Source organism: Oryzias latipes, chromosome 16 (genome assembly GCF_002234675.1).
Source record: "Oryzias latipes chromosome 16, ASM223467v1".
Classification (NCBI taxonomy): Eukaryota; Metazoa; Chordata; class Actinopteri; order Beloniformes; family Adrianichthyidae; genus Oryzias; species Oryzias latipes.
In genome coordinates this window covers 23,110,569-23,135,017 of record NC_019874.2, presented here as the reverse complement: position 1 = coordinate 23,135,017, position 24,449 = coordinate 23,110,569, and the positions used below count along the sequence as shown (strand labels likewise).

At 38.0% G+C, this 24,449-nt stretch overlaps 1 protein-coding gene across 1 annotated transcript in view; it reads right to left on the bottom strand.

The window, feature by feature from the left end:
• Positions 1 to 24,449, bottom strand: part of grik3 (glutamate ionotropic receptor kainate type subunit 3) — a 159,325-nt gene that overhangs the window by 61,800 nt on the left and 73,076 nt on the right. Inside the window, exons 6-11 of the mRNA XM_020710304.2 lie at positions 20,395 to 20,565; positions 20,058 to 20,201; positions 13,377 to 13,484; positions 10,843 to 10,956; positions 6,844 to 7,047; positions 893 to 1,116 (exon numbers count right to left, since the gene is read on the bottom strand). Of these exons, the coding sequence (XP_020565963.1) occupies positions 893 to 1,116; positions 6,844 to 7,047; positions 10,843 to 10,956; positions 13,377 to 13,484; positions 20,058 to 20,201; positions 20,395 to 20,565 (965 nt within the window). The remainder of the gene's footprint in view (positions 1 to 892; positions 1,117 to 6,843; positions 7,048 to 10,842; positions 10,957 to 13,376; positions 13,485 to 20,057; positions 20,202 to 20,394; positions 20,566 to 24,449) is intronic.

Genomic DNA, 24,449 nt, shown 5'->3' with positions numbered 1-24,449 from the left:
CACAGAATTTAAAAACCCAGGCCTGCAACTGCTGAGAAAATGACATTGAATTCAAAGTCAACCCATTCTGCTTGAAGTAGCCTTCTGACTATCCTTTTTTCCTTTAAAGGAACTTTATTGATACCCCTTTGGCCCCCTTTTACTTTCAGACTGGCTTTCAAAAACTAACTGGAACAGTTTAAGATCATTTTGTTCTCCTCTGAAGCCACTCCAGAGTTAGTTTAGTCTCACAACAACAAATGAGGAGAGAAGGGTGCAGCTGTTTGCTCTCGAGCCTAAAGACTCTCTCCAAACTGCTGCTTTTCTGGAACGTCCTCAAACACCACTTTGCATCTGAATGGGCAGGAAATGAATAAAGTGATACTAAAAGGGATATTCATCATATTCATGACCCAAAAATAAATTTAAAAGGGATGATCATAGATCACCATCATAATTGTGAATGACTGGCTACAGCCCGAACGTCATTATTAACAGAGTATGCGAAGGATAATGATGCAATTTCACATCAGGTGTTTGAGTTCTTTATATTTATTTTTGTTTTTTGACTGTTTTATGTTTTTTTTAATCATATTTTTATTTTATTTTTATTTACAAGCATCCATGTTTGATCCAAAGATGTCACACTGAAAATTACGCAGCGAATAGAACATGCAGCTTCCCATTATTTCTTTTTCTGTTGCATTTGTCTTCCCTATTGGTTCGCTGCAGAGATCCCGTGCAGACTTAAATGCCTTCATCACTACCCACCAGCTCACACAGTATGAAAAACCGGTTTACACTCGAACCCCGGCCTGTAATAATAGCCGAGTAAATTACTGTGACGGCACCGCAAACCTGGCAGAGACAAGCAGGAAGGTCGAATTGCTCCAAAACTCATAGCTGTACTTACCTCGCAATGACAAAAAGAACACAGCTAACGCCGAGGTACGCCAGGAGGATATAGACCCAAATATCTGGAGTCATGGGGTTCAGAAAGGAGAAGAAGCCGCTGTTGGTGGAGTTGGGCTTGCGATACAGGATGCTGATGCCCATACTCATGAAGGGTTTGGAGAAGTCGATAAACTTCTCCCGTGTGTAGGTTATGGTGAGAGGAGCCACAGCCAAATCTGCTCTCTGCAGAAAAACAGAAATCATAGAGTTTATTGAATATGTTTTGTTTTTGAACTGTTTTTGACAGCTGGTTTAGGTAAAAACAAGCCTGTATCTTGAGGATCTCTAAAGCTAAGTTTGCGCCGGCCTCAGTATTACACCTTCGACCACTTCCAATAAAAAATCTATGCCGCGTAAAATGTGCTTTGTGAACGTGCGCCACATGCCCAGAGCAAACATAGCATTAATCAAACACTGTAGTTCATGCTAAAATGACATAGTATTTATCACAGATGTCCTGAACTTAAGTTGGTGGTCCTGATAGTTACCATAGTAACATTCTATTTTTTCCAATAAAATTTCAATTCAGACTTTGAAGAATGCATAAATATGGAGGAAACTTTGTGATCCACACTGTGACTGACTTAGTAAACATTTACGCTTTCATTTATTATGCATCTTAATATAAAAAGCTCATTGGCTGAAAATGAGAGGAGGTCACATGACAAATAGGTCATGCAAGGCACGTCTGAGAACGAGCAGATAAGTTCCAGTCACCCAGTGTAGGTTTATTACTACATATCCTGAAGGTTACAGTTTTTTTAATGCCCCTCACCCACGCTCACTCGGCTCCGAGCAGCTCTACATGAGGCCTGGACAGGAGGTTAATGAAAGCAGCTGCTTGGTTCGTGCTCCGATACCTCTCTCCTTCGAAGAAACAACACAACTCACAAAGGGAGGCTGTCTTTGCTCGCTACACTCCAAACAGTGGGAGAGTAACGGCTCTTGCAGAAACAAGTTCACTGGTGCATTTTCACCCCATTCAGTTACTTCACAAGTTAGTTTCAGAACTTTGATGCAAAACAATAGGAATAACTTCAGCAAGAATAAAATAAATGCACGTTCATGGCTGAACCTCGATGTGCAAGATGTGCACCAACATTCATGCATCATGTTTGTGCATCATAAATCATAAATCTTACTGTAAAGACTGATTATTTCTCTATTCAAATCGTGACTCGAACATTTGAAAAAAGAAAAAAATGCTGTTTGAAAAAGAGCGTAGTTGTGATTTAGAAAAGTCACTGGGCAGGCCACCAGCTCCTTGCTCCGCCACATTCTGATGTTAGACATAGGATTCTTTGTTTTCCTCTTCTGTCTCAAAAGAGTACAGCTGGATAGCTCCAACATTTTTGTTGCACCAGTAACGTTAGGTTTGGGGTGAGAGGGGCTTTGGAGAGGGGAATGGGGGGTGAAGTTGCTCCGCGTCAACGGTTCTGCCCACAATTCAGAGGTGAATTTCTAAGTAACTACTGCTGCTTTGCAGAAACTATGCCCACTTTTTTTTATTTTATTTTGGCAAAAAAATGGGACTTTAAGACTTATTTTTAGCATGAACAAAATATTCTCTTTTAGTGAAAAATGTCTCCAAAAATATTATTTAACAGCTATGCAACAGTAAACAGAGGTCAGAAAAATACTTGCATCACTTTGAATGTGGCCCCAAATGTGGTTTGCACCATGGTGGGTAAAAACGCACTGGCCTCTGAAGAGACTGAACGATGGCACAACCAGCGGATCTTGGTGTGCATCTGCTGTCTCCCTTAAACTATTCAAATTTTAACATCACACAACACTTGCTCAGTTCTTTGCTGCCAACTGCAGCTTTGAAGCAACCTGCCACTCAGCTGTAAGATCAACCAGCGTGAGATTCCAGAGATCCCTATGGTGAGCTAGCATACATGCGGCACATTCTTGCTCTGCTCCCTGCCTATGTACACAAACTGGGTCCGAGCAAGATAACCTGATAGCACCCTGCTATGAGGCACATGGCACAGGTTTTATCTGGGTTTGCAGATGGTGGGGTTTAGTGGTGCTGTCCCTCCAGACCTCATCACCTGACAACAGCCTTAAAGGATCACAATGTTTCTATGGACGTAACTGCAATTTAAACCACTAAAGCTAAAGTAAGAGCTCCAGGTTGGAGCTTGTCTCCAAGCATGCGGTGATAACATTTTTAAGCAACTATTTGTGCATGTTTGCATACAATGCTTTTATATTTTCAGCAGAATATGTGGTAATTGGACTGAACTTTAGGAATGCTGGGAAAAATGGTGTGTTGCATGATTAAAAGAGCCAACAAATACAAATATTTTTTTATGAGACCGATACTAATATTGGGGGGGAAACAATGTTGCCTTTTGTTTTACGCTGACAACAGAATCATGGCTGCTTTATTCAAAGGCACTTTGACAGATAAGATGAACACAAGTTGCTCTTGAGGGAATTGAACTCTTGTCCCTGCAGTTAAGGCTTCTTCCACTCTCCCACTGTGTCAGAAAAACTCCTTGTTCATCAACTTGAAAGCCTTCAATGCTTGCGATCAAGTAATTTTAAATAAAAGTGCCACAAATATGCTACCTGCTTATAGTCAGAGTTTCTAAAATGCATTTATTCAAGCTTCTCTCTGCCCAGACAAAGAGCGAGAGTGCTGGCTACAACCTTCCAGTGCATCTGTCGGTGCAAAGATTAATTACCATGAAACAAATGATGTGCTAAGGATGCTATTAACATTTGCATCACAGCATGATTAAAGCGATCATCTATTTTGACTAAATCAAGTTTAACAACGCGTACTGCATCATTTAACACCTTCGAAACAGTGGCCTTTGGCACAGCAGTGAGCTTTGTGACAGAGAAAATTACGGAGTTGCATGTCACACAAAGCTAAATCATTGCACCTGAGAACATGGCAGAAATCTCATTCAGATGCTCCACTGACATCTGGGTGTAAACCTTTAAAAGAACCACCAATAAGTTTCTCAGGAAACTACAAGAAAGAAAATGTGATTATAACCTTTTTATATATATATATATATATATATATATATATATATATATATATATATATATATATATATATATATATATAAAAACAGTTTCATGAAATTCAAGTGTTTTACTGTTTTCTGTGAAATTCTGGCTCAGTGCAGATATGCATGATTGATGTTTAAGGATTACATCTATATCATTATCTCCAAAAAAACATTTTTCAACCTTTGCTCCTTCTTACACTATCTAACTGACAAAGTAAAGGTAAACTTTTTCAGTAAGCAATTCTGCAGCTTATCTCTCTGTATTACAAAAAGGGGCTAGGAGTTTTTAAGTAGCCAGTAAAAAATGACCCAAATGTAAAAATGATTGTCCTTTCAATAATTAATGTAATTTTCATATTCACATATGAGAACAAAAACGAAGCATTTTGGATGTTTATTCTCTTTTTTTAAGGTTTAAAATGTATATAAATTATTTAACGTTTTGGGTTGGGTCAAAGAGACCAGATGCTACATCCTTACGGGGGGCCATGGAGCAGCGGTAGGGCGGTAGACCGATGATCATAATATTGCAGATTCGATTCCCACCTTGCAAACCCATGTGTTGAAGTGTCCTTGGGCAAGACACTGAACCCCACCCTGCCTCTGGTGGTAGGTTAGCGCCAGTGTTCGGAAGCGGGGCCGCCACCAGTGTGTGAACGTGTGTGTGAATTGTGAACGTGCGCTATATAAATAAATAAAGTTTGAGTTTGAATGTATGTGTGACTGTAAAGCACTTTGGGCCTTGTGGGTAGAAAAGCGCTATATAGGTATACAACATCTATGCCATTTCCTCAATAAACACTGTTAACTATGTTACAACAGAGTACATTGCTCATTTAATTGCTTTTGACAGTGGGCTAACTCAGTGCTGCAACATGTAGCTCCTCTGTTTTAAATCTTGATGCAGAAGTGATCTAATTGGAAGATCGCAGGTTTGGTATTAACCCATTTGTCAAAGTGTCCTAGGGTAAAGGACACGTCACACAACCATTATGTACATTTTGTGCATTTTTCGCATATGAAATTTTGGCCTTTCGGGATACATGCATGATATATGTAATTCATGAGTGTCTCATCTGTTTGTCATTCATCGATGTGCACAGATGTTTATGGAGGGTTTTGGTCATCGGTTCTTTACATGAATATTGTTTTGAGATGTTCAAAATTTTTAGTTGGTTGAGAATTACACAGTTTACACGTTGGTTATACACAACTAATACGTAAATCTTACACAATTGCGCGTGATTTTTGTGAGATACAAATTTGTGGATTTCCATGACCGTTCCACGTATGTCTAACAGTATATATTCACGCATGTACCACCGATGTATAACTTTTATATCACGTATACGGCGCATGTATCACATCAAAATTACATAATTGACGCACATATCACTAATAAATTGCATACAAACAGTGCAAAAATCACACACGGTTCATGTTCTACGTTGAATAACATGTTTTTGTGTGTTTAATTCGTTCTGTCGTTTCGATGTCTCAGATGTATATATGATACATCTGTGAAAATTTCACGTAAAGACCACAACTTCTCTCATTTTTTCCACGTATATTCACGTATGACTAATTTTCATCAGTGCAATATGTGCAAAAAATACATCTTGGCTATGTGACATGGCTTTAAGACATTAAACTGCACATTGCTCTTGGTGGTTACAAGTTAACACCAGTGTTTTTCAGTAAAACTACCATTAGTGTGTGAATGTGTGTGTGTATAGGGGAATGGGATGGTGTACAGCTTTTTTTGGCCTTCTAAGAAGGCAGTAAAGCACTATGTAAGTATAATTTTTTCATAATTCAATTGTTCCTCCAAAAATTCTGCATGGACCCAGCAAAAAAAGCTTGTTTTTTTACAAAAGAATACTGCAGTGGGAGTCCACCTTCTCCAGCCCTTTCCATTGACTCCTGCCATACAATTCCCTCCACTAAATGCCACTTAAGCTATTACAAGTTTTCAGCTGAGTACAGTGCTGACCTGATGGAGCTAAAGAGAAAGGGAGAGCAGCGACAGGGACACTTATGAAATGCCAGCAGAGAGCTGCTACCATCACTGGGACTTGAGGCTGCTTTGTGGCCATGGAAAGCTTTTAGTTTGACACATTTACAATGGCCCACTACGCCTCAGAATATGTAAAACATCACAATCACTTTTTTTAAAATCTGATGTCTACAACTTTATGAAGTTGTTTTTTTTTCTTCACTGAAAGCAACTTTTGGACATAGTTGTTCCATAAATGTAACACACAGCTTGATAGGCTCTGCCTGACCCTCACTTAATCATGCAAGCATCGTTTTGACAACACTTTCTCCGTATGCACACATACTCACCACCTACTTTATTTGGTTTAATTTCACTCAAACCATCCAATACAGAAACTGCACACAGAAATCTACTTTTGCAACACAATTTAGTTTTAAAGATTTATTACTTGAATTTCTAAAGAAAGTAAAGTAACTTACAAAACCTTTAGTTAAAACGGAATATAATTGGTAAAACTCGCTCAGCAAAATGAGGTAAAGCCTTTTGACTGGTAAAGAAAAAAACTGGTATATGAATTGTATTTGCTGCAGTTGTACCTTCCTTTAAGATTCACTGACTGTTGCCTGGCAACTCCCAAGCCAAACATTTATTTTGGTAAATAACCATTAAAAAGAGGTGAAGCAGTTTTTTGCATCTTTTTAACAAACCAGCCACTCAGTGTTAATTGGTGTGTGATGCAGGTGCTGGCAGTCGTACTTAACCATTATCAAAAGCAGACTTCATACCCATTGTGCCAAAATTATTAAAATCAGCTGCAGTGGAGCCTCACATTTACTGTTAAAGCTGCAAATAAGACAATACAGAAGAGAAACTTACATGTTCAATCAGTTCCCTTATCATGCCGTTCCACTGGCCTTTGTCATCCTGAGAGCCGTATTTCCCATCAGGCACCAGACGGATCTCATACGTGAAGCCAAGGAGGCCGGCCAACTCTTTCAGCAAGTCGATGCAGAATCCTTCAAAACGGTCGTTTCCAACAAGCGCCCTGTCAGACTTCTTAAGCATGACATATGGCTCCTCCTGCAGAGACCCAAAAGATCAAATGAGAAGCAATGGTGAGGTCAGCTTTTTCAATTTGTTTCAGCACATGCACCTAATTGAAGCAAAGTGATCTGAGCTGACGAGTCCCTGTTGCACTTAACAAATAGTGACAGCACATTCAAGGTCAGTGTGGAAACAGGGAGTGTTAAAATATGAAACAAGCTCAGTTGTGTTTATTTATTTTTTTTTACACAAAGGCACTAAATGGAAGGATTCTTGTGCCGAATTGGGACTTGAATGTAAGTGCATTGATCAGCACAGCAGTACGACCCCTTGCTACACAGGTCAGTGTCATGCCTCCAAAACAGCTCTGATGAACTGCAATGAAGAGAGATGTGCTGGAGCATCTGTGTTGTCAGTTTAAACCTCTTTGGATTGAGCCTGCTTCCCACAGATGCCATCAGACTGGAGTGTCTGTTTGTGGACTGGCTCAATACCTCAGACTGTTGTTTTTTGGGGAATATAAACACATTTATAGTTACCAGTAGTTTTTCCATCATTTATTTTTAAAGCTATATCCTTAAATGTTATATTTTTCATGTATCCTAATTTTACTTTTTTGATTACATAATATTACCTAATTAAATTCAGGAAATACATTTGAATTTACCAAATTAACCCCACAAACTAAATTGGATGTTAATACAAAAGACACAAAAGATGATTTCTTTTGGGCAGAGAGAGTGTAGGATTTAGACTACCTTTACAGTATATCACAGACTTACATTTGCGTAAAAATAACCTTTTTTTTTCTCTTCTCAGTTTCATATGATGCTACATTCACACCCGGCATGTGTTGCATTCAAGAGCATGCTATACATGGTTTCATCAATTTGCATTAAGCCTGTGGTGTTCACACCGGACAAGCATAGAGATGCTTAGCTGTTGCTTCATTGGAAGATGATGTTTAATTTCAGCAATTTAACTATTTCCGAATCTAATAAATTTTCAAGTTTCAAGACAAATGTTTGTTAATAAAATTGCAACCATACAGCACTGTGGACGTGGACCATTGCTGCAAAGCTAAAATGTAAATTACTGATTACAAAGATGCAATAAACAAACATGTTTTCAAAACTGCTTTATTCATATGCCTTTGATCTGAAAATGTAGAAAATATACACATAATGGTTGTAGAAAACATTTGCACATTTGGCTGTAGAAATTGTTTTGGAAGTTTGAATTTCTGAACAGTTACATGTTGCTTGTAGAGCAGTTTGAAATAAAAAAAATGATGCATATAGGTGCATCTCATGTTCCCATCTAAAGGCTGCCTTTTTACCAGTAGTAAACATTTTATTATAATATGATGAGCGGAGTATTATTGGTAGTAATGGTTGTGTGTTTATAAAGTCTGAATCATCTTGTCCTGTCAGGCATTGGCCTATTTGGCTGGACGGTTTTTTATAGGATAGATGACTGCCACTATTTACAGGCCTGTAACATTCTGCCTGGCTGCTCATAATTTGGTCAGTGTAAAAGCTTGATTAGGAACAGAATGCAGCAGTGAAATGGAACATGCTTATGATGCCCTCATCAGTTGTCACAATCCTCCAAGGGATCGCAGCAGAGCCTATGCCTGCAGTGACAATGACTAACACTGAATTGCTCATAAATGGCTTCCTTTATTTAGGGACTGTTACCGTTTTCCTGGCAGACAGACTAGCATATCCTGCTGTGCATTTCAAAACAAGTTGATCCATTTATTCTAAAGCAGTATTATAATTTATTGCCCCCAATAGCAAGACATGTAATTTACTAACTGAACCCGGTAGCTGAGTAATTGACTCTCTTGTGAAGGTGACCCCATTGCCTTGTTTGGTTTTCTTATGTTTTTTTTCTTCTTTAATTTAAATTATTTGTGTGCATTAAAAAAGGGCTGAAACTCAAAATCAATAACAAATGCACGGTAGAAAGCAAAAAAGGAAACCAAATGTTTAGTATAAAAATCTTAAAATAACATTCGGGTAAATAAACCAGAATAAAAAGTCCTAAAAATAGAAATTCCAGGTTTTACCTTAAATCGTGTGTTCCCCATAATGATAATGCTTTCAATACAAAATCAACTTTTTCCTTCAACTTCATGATCAAAATGTTTGTGTTGAGCAACAAAGCAATTACCATCTGTTTCTAGCCTACGTTTCTTGCTTTTTCCCCAGGATCTGGACTCAAATCAAAGAGTTTATCTCATCTCAACCCCCTCAGTCTCAGCATGGGCATGCATAAAGCAAGAGTGAGGAAGGTGGGCTCTGTGCAGAGACATTGTGGGCAATGGAGTGCAAACAATTAATGTAAGAGGAAGAAAGAAAACATTAAGTGTCTTAATCTTTTTTACAAAGTTATTACAATAACACTGTCAGACATCTTGTTCATGCGTCACTAGGAATCAGTTTGGTGCCATTTCATTAGACTAGGATGAGAAATTGATACTGAAATGGAGGTTAAAGGAATTTTAAAAACTTTGTAGCTCCCAAACTAATTTCTTCTGGAAAAAAAAAGAGCATAAGAAGTGTTCCCATGTTCCTTATAAAAATGAAATTGTAATCTAAAAATACTTATAAGACAGTTTAAGTGTAATACCCAACTTTGAAAGGTGAAAAACTGTCCGACTATGACTTTAAGTCAGCAACAGCTACTTCCGAGTACAGTAGGTCACTAATAAACCATATGTCCTTATTATATTTCTCCACTTTAACACAGAAACACACAGAGATGGCATCTGATAGGCATTAATTATGCCCCACAACAACCTCTCTTGTCATAATTATAGCTTTGTGGTCCAATATAAGCATAATAACAGTGTTTACCATTGACGTTTGAAGGGGTGTACACTGGAACGTCTTTTCCTTCACCTCCCTGATAGCTCCAAAAAGATACCAAGAGCCAGGGACAGAGTTAAGTACAAACCACTACAAATTAATGGTAATGTGAATTTGGAATAGGCATTTCCTGTGTCTGTCTTTGTGAATGTGTAATTAATGCATTCTGGTAAATGTTTGTCTTTCCTTTTTTTTTTTTTTTTTTTTGTAGCTTACTTACTTAGGTTAATTTCTGCCATTTTGTTTCATGCAGACATTTCAAAGATTAAATGTCTAGTGTGTGTGGTTAAAAGCACAGTTTGTAAAGACATTTGTGCTACAGTTTAGTTTGATGAGTAAATTACAGGTGTATTTTTAAAGGAATATTTGGAAACCTGTCAAACAATTTTCAGGTAATTTAAAAATAAAGATTTGCAAAGAAAAATTTTAAAAAAGATTTCCATTTTCTAGCCTTTATTGTAGAGAACGTATTTCTTGGGAATATTAACATTAGAAAATCAAACAAGAACAATTAAGACAATTTAAGACTTCTGAAAACACTCATCTATTGAGTGCAGAGAACCCAAAATATTGATGGATGTCTTTTGCATGAGTTTGCCGTGGCGTGGGGATGATCAGCCTGCGTAGGTCTATTGGAAGCTCAGGTTGCTTTGACAGCTGCCTTCAGGTCATCTACATTGTTGAGTCTACTAAAAACAACCCAAAGATTTTTTGGGTGTTTGGAATATGGAAGTTTACTGGTCAATCTACACAACACTATGATCTTGAACCAGTTTTTGGTATTTTTGGCAGTGTGAGCAGTAGCAGAGTCCTACTAGAGAATAAAATCAGCAATTCCGTAAAGCTTCTCATCAGAGGGCGGCATGAAGACCTTGAAATATTTCCTGGTACATGGCTGCATTGACTGTGGACTTGTTTTTTTTTTTCCTACAGGTAGGCTTCAAGTGTGACCTACCAGAATAGTGGTAATGACGAGGGAGCGGTTAGCCAGGGAATCGGTGATGTTAATGCCTTTTCGCTTTGGCACTTCTGTGATGTTAAGACCTCCAGACGCACTCCATTTCCCCACCTGTGGACGAGGAAAACTGTGCAGCTGAGTGTGCCATGTTTGCAAGTGAGTTATGACCTCAGCAGACTCCCCCCGCACCAACCATCTACTTCATGACAGGCTGAATAGACCCCTGGCAGCATTACATTACCAGTTTGGAAAAAGAGGGTGTGGTTAAGAACCTATTTGGAGGGAGCAAAGCATTGTGGGCAAAGCTTGTCAAAACAAGGTTTTGCCTTTTTTTTAAGTAAGGCATTTAAAGGGCAAATAAATGTTGGCACAAATATTGATTTACTCAAAAAACATTAACATTTGCATAGCAATAATGTTAAACTAAGCGTGTTCTAGTTAATTTCAACAAAACGGGATCGTTTTGTGAGATAGTTTTGATAGATTACTAGCTGGATTACACTGAGAGAGAAATGTTTCCACTCAATCTTGGTTTGACAACCCAAGCGATTTCAACAAATAAAAGAAGTTATACATGCATAAAGCCTTCAGGCAAACATCTCTGCACACTGTAGAGAAACACTCCGAAACATATCATTAGCACAAATAGTCCTGTGGCTGTCTGTAGTAATATCTGTTTGCAAGTCAAGCTCTCATCCAAAACCCTCCTCCGCTTCCTCCTTTACTACACACTGAGCTTTTAATATTCACTGGGGTTTGTGCTTGAGGTGGATCCATTTAGATATGTACAACGCCCCCCCCACACACACACACACTCACATGCACATAAAAATGTCTGTTAATGTCCTCCCTGCATAATCCAGAGAGAGGCATATGCTCTAATTTGAAAAGCACATTAGTTACAGCTCGTCACACAACCAAAGAGGACTCCAGGAGAGAATTTAAAAAAATGTCAAAATGCTTTCCGCTTTGCACGACTTGTTCTAATTGTACCCAATTACAATTAGCTCAATACATTAAACAGGATTAGCCAAATATTTTATTCAGAAGTTATTTAAAAAAAAAATAAAAAAACAGGAAAAAAAAAACACTAACACCAAGATTTCTTTTTACTATTTTGTTTTAACATCCCAAGGATATGCAAGTTCAGTCAAAGGAGCTCCACTGTTTATAAATCAATTGTGAGTTCAAACTTGCGTTAATATTTAATTTAATTGGATTAGAAGACAAGTAAAAGAAGAGCACATCTTAAAAAGGCTCAGACAGTTAAAGCCGATTCCACGGCGGTAAAAAAAAGGAAAATGTTGAATCATGGTTGTACGTAGGATTTGTTTGACTAATATCCCATCGAGTACTTTTTAACAAGGCGATTTTGCTTTAAGACGACAGTGCTTTGGCCTAATTGACCAGATGCAAGACAGGATGCCAGTGAGAAGGAGAATTATACTAAAGCTGCAGAATTACCAGCTCCTCACTGCTAGGTTACAAGCTGGAAAGCCTCTGCCATTTTAAAGTCTTTAACCTTCAAGGAGGACGTTCTAATGGCTCTTATCCCCATTTGAGTATTTATACTATATAAAAGCCATTCAGCTTTAAAATAGCTGTAACAACTGCCCTCCAATCTCAAAAAGAAATAGCAATTGTTGTATATTGCTTTCAAGTAAAACACGCCTTTACAATTCAATCCAGCAAAACAGCAGTTTGGGCTTCACCTCAAATTATCATTAAGAGAGGTGGCAATTAGCACCCTGATGTGCATTCTGGCCCAATTTGCTTTATGACCCACTAACTTATGTTTATGTTGCACCAAGCAATTTGCTTCCTTGTTAGGAGGTAAATGGTACTGTCAAATCTCTTTCCTATTGAGTAAAAACGGAAAACCTGAAAATTAAATGGTGTACAGTTCTTGCAAAAGTTTAAACACCATATTTTCCACAAAGGCTTTTTTTTAATGACTGCGCTTTAGAATCTGAAGTGCCTAATATACTGATGTCAAAGAGATTTTGAGAGGCAAACAGTGCTCTGTCAAAATGTTTGGTTGGGTGGTATTGATAATATGCTTACTGTGGTTATTTTTATGCGTCACCAACATATTTTTGGGGATTTTTTTTTTTTTTGTATCATACTGATCTCTCATGAGTGGGTTGTAGAGGCACCATTGACGATTTCCTGAAATTTTCTTGCCATCTGCAACTGTCATGGGGTTCTATGTGTTGCAGAAAAGATTGGAAGTTGTAGGTATTGTGAATAAGCTAGCATAGGTAATGTGTAGCACGTTATAAACCAGTTCTAGAACCACTGCGAATGCAGTTAATAAAGTCAGACTAACTGATGGACACATTTTTGACTCTTTTGTCTCATCGACAGGTATAGTTTGGTGCGCCCTATATACATTTGGAAATAAATCAATTCATTGACAGTGCGCCTTAAAATCCGATGTGCCCTACAGTGTGGAGAATACAATAATCAAGAGAAACTTTTTTTAGAATGTGTTGTTTGACTTGTATGTCTCTTTACAGCCAAAACATTACCTTTTCAAGCCCATCCTCCTTAAGGCTGACAATGTCCAGATCGAAGTCTGTGCGGAGACCAGTCGTCTTGTTGAAGGAAAGCCTCCCAGTCAAACCATCCCAGTGGGACTAAAAGATAAAAAATATTGCTAAAACGATGACAAAAGAAACTATGTTTTAACTGATGTAAAAACAATAGGGCTGTGGTTCATTACTTCGGTGACGATCCAATTTGATTCACAACTCAAAGTCATAAAATTACAGAACAAACCACAATTCTTACTAATCTTCAATATATTATGTTTGGATGGTTATCATTTTTTTTATTGGATGTCTAGAAATAAAAAAATGACCATAATTAATAGCTATTAGAATAGATCAGGATAAAAAGAAAATATCAAAAATACATTAAAAAACAGAAATTTTAGAACAAAAAGAAATGGTATTTGTCCCTTTGAACTATGGCACACTCAAGCTTTTTTGTGAACTTCTTGGATAACTTCAGCAGTAAACAAAAGACATGTAAATGTTACTTTGGATCATTTAACAACCAATCCTGAAACTGTTGACAGTTTTTTTCCCATCCTCATAGTTTTACTGACATCAGTTACAGTAGATAGATGACAGAAAAGATAGTGAATGAAGACACAGCAAAATCTCCATAAAAATGATTCAACAGCAACCAGAAAACACTAACAGTCCTATAATTTAAACTGAAAACTGTTTTCAACAGATGTTTTCATTTTTTATAGAAATACAAAAAAAAAACACACTCCCTTTAGATGAACATTTTTACAGACGTCTTCTGGTACGGCTTCCCTGTTATGCCTGCAGACAGTCACATCACATCACTTAATTTACTATGACTTGTTTATAATGTTCTAAGTGTCGTGTTTTTAATTTATTTATGTATTCAAATTGTTGACTATATTTAAAACAAAACAAAAAATTTTCAGAACTTATTTCAGTAACTGAACTTTATTCTCTATCTTTTAAATCTACCAACACTTGATAGTTTTACTTTAAAAATAAGACCTTTCAAAGACACTTCACTTTTGGCACACACAGTAGCACATACGTTTACGGTAGTTTAGTTTATGTATTTAAAATCCAACATTTTTCTGCAGTTGAATTGTCTGAAATGTATTTTACTTTCCTTTGCAATATTTGTAAACATCACAAATCTGTTATCTCGGATGTCACAAATATTCATACTCGAATTTACAGGAATAGATTGCTAATATTCGTGTATTTGTACAAGTAAACATCACTTTAGTCAATTTATGGGTAGAAGTCTTTTTGCATTGTTGGTTTTCTTTTATTAACTTGCAAGAATTTACAGTTGCACCGCCAGATTGCACCAAAGAAGCTGACTTACATCCCAAATGTGGTCACGGCGCACGTGTTAGAGCTGTTGCATGAGATTGCATTATATTCCTCATCTGCATCAAATTCTCCAATAGCAGCACCAAACAAAGAAGTACAGAGATGTATGCAATTCCCAACAACAAATCACACAGTGACACATTTTGTCTTTCACTGAAAGCAATTTCACACCCACACATACACAGAGCAAAAGTACAAACACAAAGTGTACAGGCTGCATTTCCTTTTTTAATTACATTTTACATCTCAGCGCCTCCAACGCATTTTCCCTCCAGACTGCGGAGTTAATTAACAACCATCTCCTTTTGCTTGATTCCCCGAGAGGGGGGAGGGGTGCATAACTGCCCCTTATTATGATTCCCTAATACCTGCCATATTAAATGGATGCAAGCCAACAGGTGCCATGTAGCTTCTCTTCTCATCTCATGCTTGTACCCAAACAAATACATTTGCGGACAAAAGTGATTCCTTAAGTCCTGGCGTTTGTCCTCACTCACTATAGATTGACTGCCCCCCCCCCCATCATCAGTGGGGCAAACCACTTTTGAAGAAAACCTGGGTTTTTAGAGATCTCGGTACAATAAAGTACTTTATCACCATCAAGCTCCAGCTGATTTTCCGACCCCAAATTGTGACATCCGCACAAGCAGCTCCAGCCTGTAAAGCTTGCTGGAACTTGTTATGACAAGATTGAAGCCTCAAGGAGAAATCTGTGGCACTCTATTTTTCAAAAGCCTCCCAAACCTCATTGGCTCTGGCCTATTGCCATCGAGGTGGGTGGCATGTTCAAACAGCTTTAATTCACAGAGTGACATATATGCCACAGCCATATCACATCCTGAGGGCCAATCTGACCTTCAGAAGACGTTGCACTTCTTTCTGGAAGTATGTGTAAATAAGAGCTGCATTTGTTTCTTAACAGACATGATGCACTCCTCAAATATGCCTAAAGAGAGTATCAAACATATCTGCTCATGCTTTAAAAGAGAAGGTATGGATCATTTCTTTAATACAACTCTTAAAATATGTTGCTTGCTGTACATTGTAAATCTACCCTTTTATGATTTGTATGCCTGGCTGCAAAGCAGATTTATTTTTACTCTTTTTCAAATAATCATAGATTCTGTCAGATGATGAGCAGCTGGGAAATATTGTGGACATGAGCCATTAGAAATCAGAAACAGTGAAGGAGCCAAACTGCAGGGAACCAGGCAAAGATAGCAGTCAAACATTAATAAACTGTGAAACAAGGGAGAACTTAAGAACTATGACCAAACAGATAACCTGACCAGAGGAACTGAGAACCAGACACTCAAATACACAGAGACTGATTAGCTTAAATGAGGACAGCTGTGCATGATTAGCAACATGAACGTGGTGTGACTGTGACAGGGGGGGAACACACAAAACATGATTAAAAAAAAAACAAGAATAAAAATCACAAAAAACTGCTAAACAGCCAGAAAATATAGCTTTATAGTTAGGGGTGTGACGATAACCGCATCACTGCACATTTATTTATTTATTTTTGAAAGTTCTGCATATGGTGGGTGATTGGAAGTATAATAAACACATTAAACACATTCATCTTTGCTGATAATTTACTTTTTCTGCTAGTTCTGTGTTCAGACTTCAAGGGCTTCTGGGGGAAACCTTTTATTACTGTTCTCCTTCACTCCCTGCACGCGGCTCTCACTCCTTCTAGCGCTGAACGCGCTCCCTCTTCTTACACACACGCGTTAGTTTCAGCAGCACATAGACATCCGAGGAAAATACGACAAATTTACTGCGTTCTAATTATTAATTTCCATTGTATTCATTTCAAGCTGCGTGCGTTCTTGAGTGCGCGACACGGCCGCCCGTCGGAGGATTTTGTGTTGGGGGGGGTTTATTACTGTTTTTCCTCACTCCGTAACACCAAACACGAACTGTTAGTGTGATGAATATCACTACATGTTTTGTTTGGGAACTATTTTGTGCAGCGCAAAGTTACGTGTCCTTATAAACAAAGGCGGAGCCTCCTGCTCCGCGTTCTTCATGGGTGTCAGGCTTCATGGCTACCGGAAAGGTGACAAAGCCTCGCCTGCAGCTCGAGAGTGGTCCGCTGCAGAAGAATCAACACGCACCCCCAACACACTTGTGTGCGCTCCTTCCTCCTACACACGCAGCGCACTGACTTAAACACATAGTCATTCTTCAACATCTATATAGTTAGTTCATTAGTTAGATAGGTAGTAGTTATTTGTTACTGTTATTTTCTTAATAAAGAATGCTGCGCTGTAATTGTATTCATTTGCGACGCGGCCACTGGGGGATTTTGTGTTGGGGGGGGGGGGGGTGTTGGGCGGTTTACCGTGACACCGCGCCCCCTGCTGTTAGAATATATTATAAATATACATTATAAAGTAATGGCTGTTGCATTATATAAATGGAATTAAAAAAGGCAATGACAGCATAATCCTATGATTCCAGTTTATCATACTCTCTTAATTAAGAATGGACGAAAACATTTTCGCATTTTAGTTTTGATGCCTTTGTGAACAACACATCTAGAAACCTGCACAGCTTGGCAACTTTGTTTGTGTGAACACTTGGCAGCTGTTGTGTGGTTAAAGTCTCGTCATTCTGCAGATGCTGACGTGCACAGAAATCCAGCATTTATTAGACCAATCCACTAGTGTTTTCCCATATGCTTTGGCAAAATTCTATTTAATTGTTTTGTAGTGACTTTTGACATAAAGCTTTGCTTGCACTTTTTTGAATATTTGTTATTTCATTTTTTTCCTGTATATTATTGTCAATTTCTAATGCTGTAGCTCATTCCATCTTGTTTTGTAGGGCTACGGGGTATGCACAAACTAAACTCAAACTTAGACAGGGCCAACAGTCAGATCACTTTGCTTACCTGACAGACATTAAATGTCAGTATTCACATTTGCAAACAAGCCAACTAGTTTATTGAACAAAAGAAGAGATACATCTTAATTTCTGATAGTTCTCTAAAAAAACATGCAGTTCAAATCCGAAGGACATCTTTAAGTCCCACTCCAATGAAAATGGCATTTTTGGTGTTTTTAAAATGTTCTTGTTACATTTTTTTCTGATGATGGAGGACATAAATAAAGTATTTCCTTATTCAAAATGTTGTGAATCAGGAGCAGGCAAAAAATGCTGTTGAAAAAGAGCTTATTTGTCTCATAGAAAATACGCTGCGTGGGCCAAAAGCTCCCTGCTCTGCTCCATTGTGATGCATCCACTTGGGGCGGGGTTGCTCTGAAGTAATGGCCCCTCCCACAACTCAGGCTAATTTCTAATGAACTACTGCCACTCTGCAGAAACTATGTCCTGGAAAAAGACACGTTTTTGGATTGTGACTAAAAATGTCTAATCCTTATAATTAGACCACTGGGAACACTTTTAAAATATATCAAAATATGACTGAAGCTGGACTTTAAAAGAGGTGTGCTGGGGGACTGTTATTCTTCTGCCTTTCTTTGTGGAGAAAAAACATAAAATTATATATCTTTGTAGTTCAAAAAGTATTGCATTTTTGCAAAGGAGAGATTTCTACCATATCAATCCTAAACTGTGCACATCTGGATGATGTTGAGAGGATGAGGAAGGTAACACAGGCTTTGATCCATCAGTGATGACGCCAACTGGTAAAAAAAAAAAAAAAAAAAACTCCTAAAGCAGCCAAAAGTAGTCACCTTTTACTGTCAAAACACACCTCCCACTTGCTTCAAAACCTTTCAACTTTTGCTGGCTTAAAGGTCAACACAAGACACACCGTTTTGTTTTGGACCCATTCTGGCCTTGTTTCCTATTGAGTAAAGTAACAAGCTATCAACTCAAAATTGACTATATGGTTGTGATCAAGACTGGAAAAAGGCTGGCCTCTGATTACAGGAATTACAGCTGGCCTTTGGTCTCCTTGGAGAACACACACACACATAGTCACCCACACACACTTTCCTCAGGGGAAAATCTGAAAGAGCTGAGTTGGAGGTACCTTTGAGGGAAAGTACACTGTGTGAGAGAAATTGCTTGTAAAGGCCTTTGTCACTGAAGTTATAGTGCAGACCAAGACAGTGACAGGATGACAAAAGGTTTTTTTTTTATTGTGACATTTGAAGGTGGCTGGCCTAGCCAAAATGGCTGGTTCTAGGAACTGTAGTGGCACACAAAAAGGGGTTGGGACTGCGCGCTGTCATGCTATAAAAGAATGAATAAGCACTGGGAGATATACGGAGGCATATACTCTAACTGCTTTAAAGTTAAATTTAAAGAATTCTACTAGAGTACAAACCCAAAAAGTAAAGAAGAAAAAAAGATGGGGTAAGATGGCTCATGAAGTCAAACCAGTACTAATTCATGTAAAAACAACCCTTTGGTTTTCCGAATGAAGTTTTTAAGGGTGTATTCAGACTGGGAAAGTCTGTTGGCCCAAAGTGAGTCCTGAATCTTGCACTTGGTCTGTATTAGGAAAGGTTTTCAACCGGACATTTCTGTTTCGAACCAAAGCATGTAAAAATATCCACACGACTGAGGATTTCTTCAGCCATTGGCCAAGAATTACAAGGGCCCAAAGCAACGAGAGAATAATGGAAGTCCTGCACTTTGCAATCCTTGTTGGGATAATTCACGTAATCAAATTTATATTTCGCTGACAACATTTGAGTGTCTGTATCAATGTCATGTAAAACACTTTTTACTTTCTACTTTGGTATGGTGGAGGCATGCTGTAAGGCAGTTACTTAGGAGACGTCTGCTATGAAGGTACCCTGATAAGTGTTTATGACATATAGATTGTTGGGAAAACAGTGTGAAAAGCGTGTCTCATCGTCGCGGTTACTCCCTTTCCACTCTGTTTACATCCCATAATCATAATTATATATATATATATATATACATATATATATATATATATGAACAGGCTGCAAACACTGACTTTGAAAGCTTAGCACGATGAGCATTAATCTTGAGTGTGAATGTTAGGAGTTGTCATCTATTCTCCAAAAGGTTTACCACATAATCAATCTTAACGAGAAGTTTGTGTTAAATAAAGCACACAATTGATTTAAAAATAAAAAATGACTACAAATGATTTTTCCTGTTTGAAAAGCATATAGGTCTAACAGCATGCTATCTTACAAGACAACGTTGGCATTTGACACATATCAAATTGACTTCTTTTGCTAGAGGCTAAATTTAAAATGAGTACCTGCTTGCCTTGCAATTTCTATTGATCTTCTCACAGTTCAATCAGTATCGTTGGAGAAATGATCAAGCAACAGTGCACAAGTGCATCATCACCTCTTTTATGTAACTCATGAAGCGGCCTCCAAATCTCCAGGGTTTGTGGCGATGGCACTGCAGAGAGTTTACAGTCATCTGTGGAGCGTGCTGGTATGACACGGACACAATGTGGACTGCATCATAGGTCAAAGCTGCATCTGTCTGGAATAAGGGGTGAACATTAATTCAGCTGATGGCTGCAAAAAAGCAAGCACTTCAACAACAAAAAGATTTCATTTACAGCATTATTTTTACTTGCTATATAAAACAAACTAGCATATTTAACTTGTTTTATACAAATTTTCTATGCGTACATAGAACTCTTGTAATCAAAAGAAGAATATAAAAAAGATACCGTCATGATTCCTTCCAGCAGGCCTGAATCAGGTTTAGGGGGTATCTGCCTCTCCATTGACCATTTCTCAACAATGGATGCGACCTGAGGATTGTCCACATTGAGGATGCGGAAGCCGGTCATGTTAACACCACAGAAGCGATAGGGCTCCAGGTTAATGGCCATTAGGTCCTTTTTAGACACAAAGACATTCTGCCTCAGATCATTTCAAAGCATGTAGCCAGATAAATAGCAACACAGCAGCTCAGTAAACATTCAAAATAAGAATAAAAAGATTTTCTTATTTTACTTGTGAAGTGAACACAATGCGAAACTGTTGAGAGGGGTCACATATTCCTATATTGTTGATGTTTATAATGACAAAAAATATTATACAACCTTTAAATATTGTCTCTTATGATCACAGCCCTGTCAGAAATTAGGGACATTTAGGGCTATTATTTCGGGGGCGGCTGATTGTATTTTTTGTTGGTAGTTCCTAACAGCAAAAAAGAAAAAAAAAGGTTTTTGTTCAACCATATTAATAATTCAACACTTGCATTCCCTTGGAAGCCTCCGTTTTAGTGGCTGTAATTTCTGGGGCAGCAGCAACTGTATCTGAAGTGTGAAGTCACATGTTGACACATGTAGTGTTAGAACAGGCCAGAGGGCTTGGAAAGAGTGAAAAAAAAAGATTTGGATGAGCGCAGATTTTTCATTAGCACCCTGTGGGGTTAGTACTCAGGGAGCAAGAGCATGTAAGACGTTCACAACAGCAAGGTCGTAGCTACTCTCGAAAAATGTCTCATCTTTCTCTTCCTCCCGCAATGAATTACAGTGCCACCTTTTATAATGAACGATCAAAGGAAGCCCCTATATTTCCCAGTGACATCCTGTGAAATGGTTTGAAGGTAAGAATACAAACAATATGTGCTCAATTGTTTATATCACAGAATTAATCTGTTCTGACATTTCTATTAAGGCTCTTTGGGGTGTCAAACAAGTTCTAACTCACTTCCCATAGTCTCGCCTTGCACACTCACATCCCAATAAGACCCTGCAACAGCAATAGGCTGAATCTTTAGAGGAAGAGCATGTTTTGGGGTGCACATAGGGACAAACATAACAACCGTTTTAGGTCAAAGAAATCGCTATTGCGAGACAAGGGCTATGAAAGACCCATTTCAAAGGACAATGAAATTGTTACCCCCGTACCACTGTGCTGTTGCCTTTTCACGGTCTAAGAAGTTAAAACTTTCCCCACCTGAGATGATAAACCAAGATATCACAGAATTCGGTTCAGAGGAAATTGTATTGCTGTGTGCACCATTAAAAAATTCATCATCAGAATAATCATCTTAATGGTGTTTTGGTCAATAAGACAGCATTTTGGAGCTTACGTAAGCACCAAACTGAATAATATACATGCTGCAGAACAAATTCTCTCCCTTGCTGTCAAGTGTGAAAGGTGACACTCATCATGCCTGGACCTCTGTGTTGTATCATATTATCACAACCCACTGGTCAGCGTGAGTGTGCCACACAGGAGAGGCAAACACAGTGGCAAAAACAAGGAGTGAAGTGAACAACATGCTCATACTCATTTCTGTTCAGTCTTCGTGACACTGTATAGATAGCGATTCAGTGACGATGCTCCCTGCTGAGTCTGCTTGTATTTATGAGGCAACATTTATTGAGGTTTGAAGTTAAAACTCTCTAAAATAGAAAGGAAATCAAAACATAATCTGTTACTTAGCTTGACTCTGTTAACAAAAACAGTAATTGACAGTAATTTGGGATCTTTAAATCAGTTCAGTAATATTTTGTCAGGCTCAATAATGCCAAACTTTTGTTTTGAATGCAGTTTTGGTGGATTGCTCTGAGTTCTCATTGATTTATTAAGTTTTTGATATTTCGTTAACCCCTTTACACCGAAGCTTTAGCTCCAGTGTCGACATTCTTTCGACCGCCATAACTCTTCAACTATTATATTGACATAATTCCAGCTGATTTTAAAGAAGAGAAAGAGAAAAGTACCCATAAGCTGATTTGCGACACTTTACAGAAGTGAAGTGCTTGCACAATTGACCTAAAGAAGGCACATTCTGTGCTTTTAATGTGTGCCGGCCTTAAGCCTTTTATATCAGAGAGGGTGCTGGTGACACCTAAACAAGTACACTCTTTGGTATACCGTGACTCTACGACCATTTACGCTGTCAACGAAAATCAGCTGATTCTATCACAGAGAAAAAGCTGCTTTGCGCCATTAGTAAATCATTAGTACAGTGCTGCAAATTGGTTTTTGCATTTTCTTTGCAATTACCCAGCTGATTCATGGTCGTAGAGTCACAGTATGTCAAAAAAACCTGTGTTATTATTTAGGGGTGTAGGGAAAATTAGATTCTGTGACATATGTTGATATTACATTTAGCGATACTTGTACAGATTTAAAATGGTGTCAAGACAATATTTTTTATTTAAATACTTATGAGCGTCCTTCAAAGTCTGACACTTGTTTTCAACTACAACCCTCAACCGGTAGTTAACAGCACAGCAAACTGAGCCTCTTTGAGCAGCTATACACCACACCAAAACAACAAGATCTTGCGACAGTCAGCTTGTGTTAAAGGCTAAATGTTTTTGGTGTTATGAGACATGTACTATGTTGTCTTTGCTTGGGACAGGTACAGAATCGAGACTCTGTTGCTGCCAGTATGATACAAAAACACAGTTTGTGGTGCTTTGTAGTGGGCTCCAGATTTGAATGAGTGAGATGTATCACAACACAAAATACTCTTGCCAATACACACCCTTATTATGTAGATTTCACCGGTGACATCTCTGCTGTTAAATGGTTAAGGCTTGCACACATTTACTGCAAAAAATGTGTCGCCTTTGATGCTAATCATGTGATATAAAAGCAAAATCACTTAAAACAGCACTTTTAATAAATTTGAACTTATTGGTTTTATTTACCATTTTGGAAAGTCGTACTTGGTAGATTTGCAATAGAGTTAGCATTTAGGAGGAATAAAAATTTAGTACAGGGATGATGTTTTTTGTTCTTCTGTCTTTTTGCTGCTGTGAGCACAATTGCAGAAAAATCTATGCATGTGTCTGCTTCCGCCTGCAAGTCTCTGGATAGTGCATCAATTTTTATGCAGGTGGGATATGATGCCCAGAATGTTTAAATAACTGTTTTGGTTGAATGCAACTCAAAATATGCAGTAGTTTAATTTAAAAGGTTGACATTTGACAACTCATGGATGATGTGCAGCAGAATGCAGGTGGTTTATGTTAGATTATAAGAAATAATGAGTGTTTTAATGGGTGTTTTGATGCACACACACACGCATATTGCAGGTGTCTGCACTCATTTATTTTCCTCTTTTTATTCAAGTTTGGTTTACTTCCTACATTTTTATTTATCTAGATAATTTATTTTTGCATTTTATTTAGTTTTGCTTCCTGATAAGTCCTTTACTGTTACTGACTGCCACAGCTGCGATTTTTTAAAATCATGACTGTCTCCTGTATAAATAATGCTTTACTTTCCCAGTTCTTTATCTGATGGTGAACATTCATGCACTTTTATTTTTTATTCTAGCTGCTCTTCTTTCTGCTTTGGAGCTTTTTTTAATTAGACTTCCTGCCACTGCAGAGTTTTTATTTTAGTACATTTTATTCTCTGACAACTGTCTGCATATTTATTAGTGGATAGAGCTTTGATTTGGCACATTTTTCCTGAAATATATAAATGCGCTGCAGAGTTTTTAAGGAAATTACGCATAGTTCTCCCTCTGACTGCCTCCTGCCAATCTGTCCTGCTTCTGTTTTTTTTTCCTTGACACAGTCAGCATATGAAAACTTGCTCACACAGCAGTGAAATAGCCCTGTGGGGGTCTCAACCACATTTGATGCTTTGGTTAACAGTGTTCTAGAAAACAAAACAGGCCTTAAAGAATGGTTTATCTTGTTAACACAAAATAAAAGTGATTTTACAGATTGAAGTGTATTGTATAACATCAAATACATGTGCCTAATTTGTTGCATGTTTATGCCTTAGTCACACTTGT